General features: G+C 36.9%; 1 protein-coding gene across 9 annotated transcripts in view; it reads right to left on the bottom strand.

The window, feature by feature from the left end:
* Nucleotides 1-639: 639 nt before the first annotated feature.
* Nucleotides 640-11,145, bottom strand: part of LOC127417064 (FYVE, RhoGEF and PH domain-containing protein 4-like) — a 76,993-nt gene continuing 66,487 nt past the window's right edge. For 5 of the 9 annotated variants that reach the window (XM_051656766.1, XM_051656770.1, XM_051656769.1 and 2 more), the window contains 13 exons: nt 10,166-10,255; nt 9,828-9,973; nt 8,300-8,456; nt 6,802-6,940; nt 6,660-6,718; nt 6,259-6,405; nt 5,893-6,065; nt 5,760-5,790; nt 5,594-5,674; nt 5,110-5,244; nt 4,875-5,021; nt 3,215-3,355; nt 641-3,131 (listed from right to left, as the gene is read on the bottom strand). In XM_051656766.1, the coding sequence (XP_051512726.1) occupies nt 2,874-3,131; nt 3,215-3,355; nt 4,875-5,021; nt 5,110-5,244; nt 5,594-5,674; nt 5,760-5,790; nt 5,893-6,065; nt 6,259-6,405; nt 6,660-6,718; nt 6,802-6,940; nt 8,300-8,456; nt 9,828-9,973; nt 10,166-10,255 (1,704 nt within the window). In that variant the 3' untranslated portion in view covers nt 641-2,873. Of the gene's footprint in view, nt 3,132-3,214; nt 3,356-4,874; nt 5,022-5,109; nt 5,245-5,593; nt 5,675-5,759; nt 5,791-5,892; nt 6,066-6,258; nt 6,406-6,659; nt 6,719-6,801; nt 6,941-8,299; nt 8,457-9,827; nt 9,974-10,165; nt 10,256-11,145 lie in introns of all 9 variants that reach the window. The other 4 variants (XM_051656772.1, XM_051656767.1, XM_051656771.1 and 1 more) reach the window with 4 other exon arrangements.

Raw genomic sequence — 11,145 nt, 5'->3', positions numbered from 1 at the left:
AATAAAAGTTAGCCAGAACATTTCTCTTCCAGTTCTGTTAATCATTGGAGTTAGAGTTAGGTTTACATTAACTTCAGTGTAGGCAGATAAGGTCAAGTCATTTAATTAGTCTAGCATTTTCACAATACACTGTTTCAAAGCAGCTTAACAGTGCCCTGAAGCTTTTGTTGTTGTTGCTTATAGACGAATGCCAGGGTTTTAACTAAGCTATTTATAAAAAGATCACTGTAATGTAAAAATGAATCAATGGGCAGTAAAGGCTATAAGCCTCTGATCTTTACAGGTGGTCTCCCATCCAAGTACTAACCAAGCCCAACCCTTTCCTTTAGACACAAATGTGTCTCAATAACAAGACAGATATGCTATGTGTCTCATATACTCCTGAGAAACAGCAAAAATAAGTTTATTTTAATTCATTACAGCCTTCTGCAGTACTGTTGCTCCCTATATGCATATACGTGTAAGAATAACCTTTTTTTAAAAAAAAAAAAAGAAAAAAAAGATTATGTGCCCTGGGTTTTGCATCATTGATTTATTTATAAAATAGCTGCTTAGGAAAATGTTTTAAAAAATAAACCCACTGTGTACGTAGTTGCAGAATGATGTGGCGAACAGCTTCAGCGAGCCGCTTCAGTGAAAGCTTGTGAGGGTTGAGGGGCTGTAAAGCAAAACCTACTTCTGTCACACCTTCATCCAGGATCTGATGAGCAGGATCCGGGCCCTACTGCACCATACCAAGAGGGTTGGGGGCAGTCGCAGTGGGTGCTGGAGCCAATCCCAGCTACCTCGGGCCCAAGTTAAAAAGGAAAAAATTAGCGAAATCCAAGCTTTTTTGTGGATGACAAATACAATTGTGAACTTTTACACTTTTCATTTCTAAGAGAGGCAAAACCCTTGCAGAATAATATTTTTATTTTACAAGGTACACTTTATAGAAGACAGTAAAGTGCGTAGATCTTCAGTTTCAGTTGGTACATATAAAATGTGGTGTGTGGTGAAGATAATTAAAACAACATTGTTTGCTTTCTCCTTTGCCCACGAAAATGTGTGTAACATTTACAGTATAAATTTCACAGGCACATCCCATTGAGATAATATGGACACCGGAAACAACCTGAATGGTAAAAAAAAAAAAAAAAAACTCAGTTGTGAAGATGTTTTAAAAGGTCAAGCATCCTTTAAACTTACAATTTCAGGTTCAGTTTTTTTTTTTTTTTTTTTTTTAACCACATGTAACCTTGCGAAAGTTGCCTACTTTGTCATATTGATTATAAATAAAGGCCATTTATTGCCTAAATATCTCATATTGCATGATAAAATAATTATTAAAAAAGAATAACCAATTTATTACCAAAATTAATTTTCAATGTTATTAACTGTAATTTTTGGAATATGCATCTCTACAAATTATCATCCTTCATAGATCCATGAAAATGCTGGTGTAACACTGAAAAACTATATAGCATGGTAGTTTTTCCAGAGTTACACCAGCATTTTCTTGGATCTACGAAGGATGAGAATGGTATATTTGCCATGTAAAATTATACATATCGGCTATAAATTATTTTTAAATAATAACATTAAAATTACAGTATTTAAAGAACATGTACATGTCTCCTTGCTCCAGTGGGTCTACTGAAGCTGATTGTGCTGCCCACAGCGAAAGTGTCATTACATATAAGAACAAAAACATCTTACATCCACTGGTCACATGACTTTGTAGAAAAATGGTCCATCCCAGAATCTATTTTCTCAAAATCACATATACACAGGTCCTTTCCCTGTTTACAACCAGTTATTTATCATCAATAATGAATAAATTAGCATGATTAGAAAGGGAATACCTGATAAATCACACATTTACCAACAATGTTTGATTAGATTAGGCTTTGAAATGAATTTGAATTTGATGGAGGTAAAGCAGACAAACTAACCCCAACCCTACTGTAAATGAACCAGCAGGTGGCAATGCTGCTTTATGTGATTACATCCCAGACAATCCTGGCGACTGTGAATTTGCCAAGCAAGATGTGCCCTTGGACAAACATCTTTATTGGTTCTGGTACAACATTTCTATTCATCAATCAGATAGCAGGGATTAGTTCTTCACTTTCTTCACTTCACTTACATTTTTATTTTATTTTATTTTTTTTTATGTTTAGGGTTAGGCTGAGAGCTTTATCAATCAGTCATATCCCTCTGATTTTTGGCATAAAGGGGTTGGGTCAAAGTTGTGGTTTGGGTAAAGGGTTAGGATTATGTTTCTTTGACAAAAATGTTATTCCAAGAACCCATCTTGGCAGAAATCACAGTGGCCGAATGCTCCTCTAGGCCTATATATATATATATATATATATATATATATATATATATATATATATATATATAAAGAGAATAGATGTCTGTTTCAATGTTTTATACATACAAACGCATCTTTTCTTCAGATTATACAATATTTACATAAGCGGGTGGCCATGACAGCTTAGTACATCTGACAATGATCTCTAGTTCAATCCTCCATGTACTCTTCCTTTGCATAATTCAAAATCAGTCTGGCAAAGATCAAGCAAATGTCCAGTAGCACCACACAGTGTGATCCAAACAGTGTGATTGTGCTTACAGTCCTCCTCCTGATGTTTTGTATGCGTCCAAATCCAAATGGAATGTTAGGACAACTGGACAAATGCTATAGCTCAGAGCAACCAGCAGGGGACACACACGCATGGCTTTTAAATGCTGTTAGTGATGGTGCAAATAGTCTGTGCAATGTGAGCAAAAGTGTCAACACTTTGTGGTGATCTAACAGCAAAATGAGGCTTGGCAACATTGCCCCATCAGTAGTGAACCTGTCACAAGAGTTCCTCTCTCTTTGCTCAGACACTGTTAGAGCTGGGCTCCTGGGAGCCTTCTGTGGCAGTGCCCTCTCCAGGTGGCGGGGACTCTGGTACCTCACCCATCACTGCCAAACGGATCACCCTGAGCCAGCGTTGCTTCAGTTCTTCACTTTCTGCTGCAAAGCTGTGGAATGACTTAGATTGAGATAGTCTGAAGCTTGACAGAGGGTCTGTAGGTCTTGGGGTGTCCTCAACCTGGTAACCAAGCAAAGGAATTGTGGACTGGGCTTTGACATCCTGTGAAGACAACAGAAAATCTTAGTTAAGCAAAGAGACATGATCTACAGGCATGGTTAGTTAGAAGACAACAGTGCACTGACCTGAGGTGCTCCATACAAGTAGAGAACTAGAGCTTCCTTCTGAGGAATGACACACCAAACTTTCTGCCATGGCTTATTCTTCTCGCAATACTGCAGGAAGCCACACATAATACTACTGCCTGAAAACTGAGCTGCTTCAATCTGTGAAAGAGAACAAGAGAAGAACAAAGTTCAAAATATACATGCACAGTTTTCAGGAATGAGGGCGAAACTCATGAGGGCTGCCAAGGATATGTCCAGGTCATATTTAACTGACAAAAAATAGAAATTGTTGCATAAACAATTAACTCATAACATGTAAAACACTGACGTTTGACGCCATCTACAGGCTAAATATCTAATGTCACAGGTAGGGGTGTAACGGTATGAGACTTTCAGGGTATGATTATAACCATCACAAAAATTACCACAGTATCACAGTATTAAGGTTCAAACTAAACATTTGTAAGAATTACTGCCCAGATAAACAGTTCAGATATGCATTTGAGTCAGTAATTGGTTGCTTTAGTAATTTAGTTTGATTCTCAACAATACCTACTAAAAATACATTCTTTTTAATTTACAGATTATTTATTTATTTATTTATTTTAAAGTTCTGTGCATTTTCTGCTACAGCATCACTGTCCATTTCTTGTATGCCTAAAGCACTTTGTAAACCCTAACTTTACAAATAAAATATATAATTATTAGTATTAAACAGTTTGTAGGCCTACTGTTGTGCGGCACTTAACCAAATAAATGCATAAACAAACAGTCCGCTCATAATTAACAGTGTGAGTGTGACAAAATACAAGTATAACTTAATGAGGCATTACAAATCACGTAAAATCACTGTATTGTATCTATAGTTTTTTATGAAAGGGGGTCTATAATTTATTATCCTACATACTGTATTTATTATCCTATGTACCGTGTAAATGAGAAACACTGATGGTGCCTTATAGATCTTTAACATACCCAAAGTATTCACACATGCATACTTCAACCACTTTGGTGGTTATATAAGGTTTAGGCTCTAACGTGACATTTGCCCATGTCACCTCGAAAATGGAGTGATGGCTGAATGTAAAATTTAGAGATTTATGACATCGAGTTTATATAATGCTGTGTAAATGTAGCCGATTCTGTCTTAATTGAACTGATTTGGATTTTTAGAAAAGTTCTGAAAAAAATCGGACTTTATGTTCGGCAGGAATTAACAAGTTTCATAAATAAAATTAACATTATAGCATTATATAATGCTAAACAGATCATTAGTTCATGTCAATTCAAATAGTTAGAAATGTTATGAAACTTTGAGTTATATAATTTCAGTAATATTCTTACTGGAAGGTACAAATACTAATCTGTTAAACATTAAATGTGGTTAATGACTTATTAATGAAAATTAGTATTAAGTATGATTGATTAAGCTTACCACCTCAGAATCCACCTGAACAGTATGTGCATGCTGTTTTTGCTGCCTTAACTGCATATATAAATGTTAAATGTCTTTTTTAAACAAAAATATTCAGTTTACTGTAGTGTGTTGTACAAAAATGTTCAACAGACCCCTCTTAAATGTTACTCTTCTTCAATTGATTATTAAAACATAATGTACATGTAAACCCATGTCAACCTTGTACAGGTCAAAGGTCACCGCATGTGATCCTGAACTCACCTCTAGAATTCCTTTCTTCTTGCCCTCTTTCTCCTCACAGTCTATGTGTCCCGTCAGTATGGAGTAACAGTCTTTGCACACTTTGTTCATCTTATTGCCTTCATATTCCAGAGAGGCTTTGTAGTCTGAGCACTTCCAGCATACAACCTGAAAAAACAGACATTAAAACGCATTACTTTAAACTCATGAACTGGAGAAAATAAATAAATAAATCACATTTTTATGAGTCACTTACATATCCACAGGCTCGACAGTGATGTCTTCTGCGTGTGATGGCGTTAAAGGGCTCTCGGCACTTCATGCACATGGTCACCTCATTGTCCCGTATCCAGCGAGGGGCTCGTTTCCCCAGCTCGGATATCTGAAGATCCTACATATAAATACAGACATGATGTACATAGATATTATGTGTATTATGTAAACAGTAATTTTATTACAGACAGGTGCTTCAGCATGATTTTAAACAAAACCAATCAAGTACAAATGCATGATACTAAACCCTTAGGAAATATAAGTGTAAACACATTTTGTTCAAATATACCTTCTCTCTTGCCCCTGAACACTTAGATATAAATAGTGTTATAAAATTAGCAGTGACATTCACATGATACTCATGTCTGCAGTTGAGACAAGATGTACTGGCTAAGTTAGTTATGGCAAAAAATCTTGTGCCATGCCACCCGGGTCACTAACTATGATGATGACAAAAATATACTGACCGATACTTCCTCCACTTCTTTGGATGCTGACTTAAATGTCTCATTTTTCTGGTGGAAAATGTGTATCGTTTCCTGCAAAGCCTAAAATGCATAGAAAGTAACTGTAAATATGGACTACCAGTGACTTGTGGTAGTAATATTGAATAATCTGGCTAGGTTTTATTACCTTTATCCAGCCTTCTTTATCCTGTTCAGAGCTGTCATCAGGCAACAACACAATTAAAAACAAGTTTAATTTCCACACATTTATTATTAAAATGGCAGTGTTGTAATAAAGGGTGGCAAGCACAGAACTCTACCTGGCCTGCAGCTCAAGTGTGCGTTCTTTGCCAGAAACCTGAAAGGTATGAGGGTAATCCTCATTAAACGTCCCCGTAACCTTCATGCCATCAATGCCGATGCGTGTGCGCACCGTAAACTTCTGTCCCACCAAACTGAACTTGGGGACACAGTACAGCAGCATGTTGTTGAACTGTGGAACAGATTGAAGAGATAAACACAAAACAGGTTCTTGCCTAAAAGATTATAAAAGAAATAATTTAAGCAACCGCAACAAACATGATAAAATAATAAGTGAATAAATTGCAAAATTGTAATTTACTATTTATTGAAGTAAATATTCTCAGCCACTTCAAAATGGCAACAATCCAGTTATTTGTCCCTACCAGGAAGAGATATCTGTCCATGGATGAAGTGTTCCTGGCGGCCAGTTTCAGAATATGACCCTCCTTTATTAACTCATTTGAGGCGTTCACTATGTCCTCTTCCTCTCCCAGCATCTCGTAAATCTCCAGAAGTTTCTTCAGGTTTTCCTGAGAGACACCAGAGACAGTATAAGCAGGAGACAGCGACTGGTCACTTGTAGACAATTAAGTGGTAGACGTTTGGCAGCTTCAAGGAAGTCTAGCCTTTCAATTTCCCAATCAATTAGACAAGAGCTGTACTCACATGACTAGAACACATGATTAGTCTTGTTTGAAAAGGACTTTGGAGATAATCTTTATAGTTAGAGGTCATCCAGTGATTTTACAGTACTGCGATGGAGGGAAAACAAAACTGTGCTTACCGTTTTCCTTATGGCAGTGTTGGAGTGGGTGGCAGCCATGGCAATTATTTCCAAAGATTCTACAAAGACCAGATTTCATATTCAATGAGTCATATTAAAAGTACTGTCTGTTGAATTCACTCTTTCCCTTTGTACAACTCACTTTCAGCATCCCGTCTGTCTATGTGATTCTGAGGAAGCTTCTTCAGATAGTCTTTGAGCAGCATCTCGTAGCGCGGCACTCGCTGCACCGGCTCCAACATGTGATGCTGCAGCGTCAGACTGCCGCACTGTTCTTGACTCTGAACACACAAACACACACAGATGTCAATGTACAAATATTCCCTGTGCAAAAAGAGACTAATCATATATAGGCCATTTAAAAAATAATAGGCCAGTAACCATGATTGGTCAATTAACAGACGTGTTACACTAGTTCTTAAATTGTATTATATATTTACATTAGTGACCCTTCTCTTTAGCTCTATCTTTAGTGGAATCTGCCTTTTTTTTTAATCTTTTCAGCAATTGTGGAAACAAAATAATAGCAGTTTAAAAGAATAGTTTAACCAAAAATGTTAACCACAGTCACCATTCATTTTTATTGTTTGAAAAAAAAAAAAAAAAAAGATGCAATGAAAATGAATGGAAACTGAGGCTGCATGTGTACACCTACAGTACCATGTTGTTTTACGTTCCACAGAAGAAATGAAGTCATACAGGTTTGAAATAACGTGAGGGTAAGTGATGACAGACTTTTTATTTCTGGGAGAACCAAGAATCAAGTAAATTGATTTTATTTGTATTGTGCTTTTCACAATGCATGTAATTTCAAAGCAGCTTTACAGAAAATCAAGCCTTACTGCCTTTAAAACCCAAGTGAGCAAGCCAAAGGTGAATGTGGAAGAAGAAAAAACCTCTATAAGATGTTAGTTAATAGAGAGAAAACCCTTGAGAGGAACCAGACTCAGCTGGGAGAAAACTACCCATTTGAGGCCTGAAACATACTGTACGACATACCATTCTGAGTTGTGTCAAGAGTGCAGTTCATAATGCAACACAAGTGCACGTTGCATTTTTAGCTTTGCCACGAGTGTGTAATGTTTAATGTGTGTGTTCATGTATTTCATGTCTTTTATTTTGAAAAGTTTAGTTCCTGTTCCCTAGTCATGTGATTCCTGTTTTCCCTCCATGTTCATGTGTCTTGTTTTTATTGGTTTATTGTTTGATTATCTTGTTATCAGTACTGTCTGTTCATTGGTTCCCTCATCTTTGTTTTACCCCTTGTCCATGTATTTAAGCCCTTATGTTTTCCATTGTCCTTTGTCAAGTATTGTTGATGTAGGTTGGTTCATTGTCATGCTAAGTCAGGTCAAGTCGAGTTTATGTCAAGTCATGTTATAGTCAAGTTAATGTTTTGTTTATGTTTAATTCATGTTTATAGTTAGGGTTTATTGGTTCTCACTTCAGTTAATAAAACTGCACTTGGGTTCTTCAATTCATTGTCTTCGTCATTGCCATTGCCAGCAGCCATCGTTACAGAGTGCTTCTATAGCGGATATTAGCATAAACGGTCTCCTACTCTCCTTGCATTCACGTCGGTGTTTTCATACTCGCGTAAAGTATGATTCTGGTCTAAGACTGTACAAGTCAATAATCACCTGAATTTCCAGAATGATAGCTTTGAACTGAGGCGATCGATCTGTCCATTGCTTCAGCAGCTCCATGGCATGATCGAAGTTCCTCACATACTCTGCATACATCTTCAGGAAGGGAGTGAGCTTCTGTAGGATGTCTCCAATGCGAGGTGTTGACGTCCTGCATAATGAGACATTGTGAAAGTTTTATGCCTCTGTTCATGTGACATCTGGACAAGAATATAGTATATCAAGTCTGATGAGTCTCAGAGCCGTGATTAACCATCACATCACAAAACACAACATCATCAAGTCATGCGATACTGTCTTTAAATCAACTGTGAAGTGCTACAGAAAAAAAATGGAACAGACAACAGTGTTCTTCAGCCCCGTATTACTGAGTCTGACCTGGAGATAATTAGGAACGCACCAGCACTTTCCCCTTAAACACCCATAAGGCTTGAAAGGAAAGTGTGGTTTGACATTCAGCTGTGTTTTGCACAGAGGGGGAGAGAAGGAAACCATGACCAATCAAATACATCTTTCACTGTACGACAACAGGAGGATGGGGTGAACATGCAAACACTGGTGCATAATCAAGAAAACAAACATCCTAAGGTTCCTGAGGTCCATAAGGTCAGATAAGTAAGGGTTAATCCACAGCTAGTGTGCAGCTTTGTATTTATTTTAATTCATTCAAATAAAAAATCTTGATCTCTGTGTCTGATTTAGAATGGAAACTCTATAGACATCTACCGACCCGTAGATCTAGTTAACTGTATATTTATTCTTTCAGTAGAAATTTGAGCTGTAAAAATTACTGACAGCTGTAACTGACCAATGCTGGCAGGTGACCATGTTATAATCGGGTATAATCCATGGCTAGGTCTAAATTATTGAAACACACACTGCTTCACAGAATATTACTGAAATCAAGTGGGGTTTTTTTTTTTTGCCTACACGTTGTGCTTTAAAATCGTTTAACGCACACATGGATTAGCAATTCATTTTTGTCCTCTGTAGGGGACTCTTTAAAAAAAAAAATTGTTTTATGTCTCATAGCCCATACTTAGTCACAGTTAAATCCTATTGTCTCTTAAAGAGGACACCCTGCTCTTTTAAGAGATACAGAATGCTTGGGAGTATGCCAAGACAACTTCCTCTCCTATGTCTTTAAAAATGTCACAATTCAGCACATTTTATCGAAATAATAGTCTTATTTTGTAATTATCACTGATATTTGATAAAGAAAGTAAAGGGGAACAAGGGCTGTCAAGCTCCAAAATGGTAAACCTCCACAGCACCTCAGAAGTATCATAACAGTGTTACTCACACAAACATATCATATGGCTTCATCTGGTCATATTGATCACTTTGATGATACGTTATGGTGATTTTTTTTGTCATTTTGGAGCTTGACAGACCCAGTCCTCATAGAAAATTCTCCTTTTGTGAAAGAAAGTAAGAAAACACAGAAAAAGAAGAAAGTAAGCCATAAAGGATTGGAACAACATGAGGAGAATGAATGATGACAGAATTTTCAATGTCTTACCATTCCCCCATTCGTTTCTCCAGATCAGGCAGAAGAAACTGGCTGTGGAAGGCATTAATGGAAGAGATGTTGGAAAAGATGTTTTTCACCACATCCACAGGGAACATGTCTTTTCTGGCCTCTTCCATCAGCTTGGCACAGAACACCTGCACAGCACAGAGATGTATGAGTGTGTGCATACTACTATTAAAAAAATAAAATAAAAAATCATATTGCTATATTGAATAAGTCAGAAGAAGATTCAGGTCAGTCAGACTGAAAATAATAACTGGATGAGCTGGTATTAAAAAAAAATAAATGTATGTGTGCCCTCTTGAGAAAATGAAATGAGCACTTACTTTATCTAATAAGTTGAGTCGTGCAACATAAGCCTTCTCTGTCTGTAGAAGCTCATTTGCTATCTTGTAAAGCTTCTGTTCATTTGTTTCCTAAACACAGGAAGAAGTCAGTGAGAATTTAACTTTTGTAGTTTCAGATGCACAATTCTTACCAGAGTGTCACATACATTGTAAATGTAATAACTTCAATGGAATAGTCTTAAATTCTGATCAAACTATTGGCCACTCTATTACATCTTTAAACTCACAGCATTGGCAACCCATTTTACTTCTGTAATATGACATATCTCTGGGTTAAATATACTGTAGATCCTTTAACTAATGTTTCATTCATGCCTGTGTTTAACATCTTTAAACTTCAAAATGGTATTTGAATCAAAAAGATTTTTTTTATTTTTTTTAATTTTTTTTAAGGAAGGCTTTGTTGAACAACTATCAAGGCTGTTTACAAATTTTTCCTTCTGTGACACTTTAGCTCTTCTCTGGCACTATAAATAATTCAGGTTGCCTAATTTGTTTGAGACTGGAGCAACTTTTAACCTCAATTATTCACAAAAAAGTAATTTTTTTCTCATTTTTGCTGAGTGGGAATGAACAATGTAAATGTCCTTTTGGTGTGACACTCAGCAGCTCACATGGCTGAAGGGAAACAGAACTTTGACTGTAAAGGTCAAGGGCCAAATAAGAGGAGGACTCCACTCCACCTACATTCAACACCTCATCATAAAATGTGTCCTCCTTTCTCTCTATCACACCCATACACCATTACACACATGAACACAGATACCCTGGCAAAACACACACACACACACACACACACACACACACAGCCCCATTGTACACACTGAGGTCTGTTAAAGGACCTTTGTGATGCTCACTGACAACAAAAATCACTGCTTTCTGCCTCTCAGCACTTTGAGGACACGTTGACTCTTTTCTTATCAGAATCCACAACCTCAGCTCACATAAATTACTTTTGA

This window comes from Myxocyprinus asiaticus, chromosome 26, assembly GCF_019703515.2.
Source record: "Myxocyprinus asiaticus isolate MX2 ecotype Aquarium Trade chromosome 26, UBuf_Myxa_2, whole genome shotgun sequence".
NCBI lineage: Eukaryota > Metazoa > Chordata > Actinopteri > Cypriniformes > Catostomidae > Myxocyprinus > Myxocyprinus asiaticus.
The sequence above is the reverse complement of the archived record's forward strand: the minus strand, read 5'-3'. Positions and strand labels throughout refer to the sequence as shown.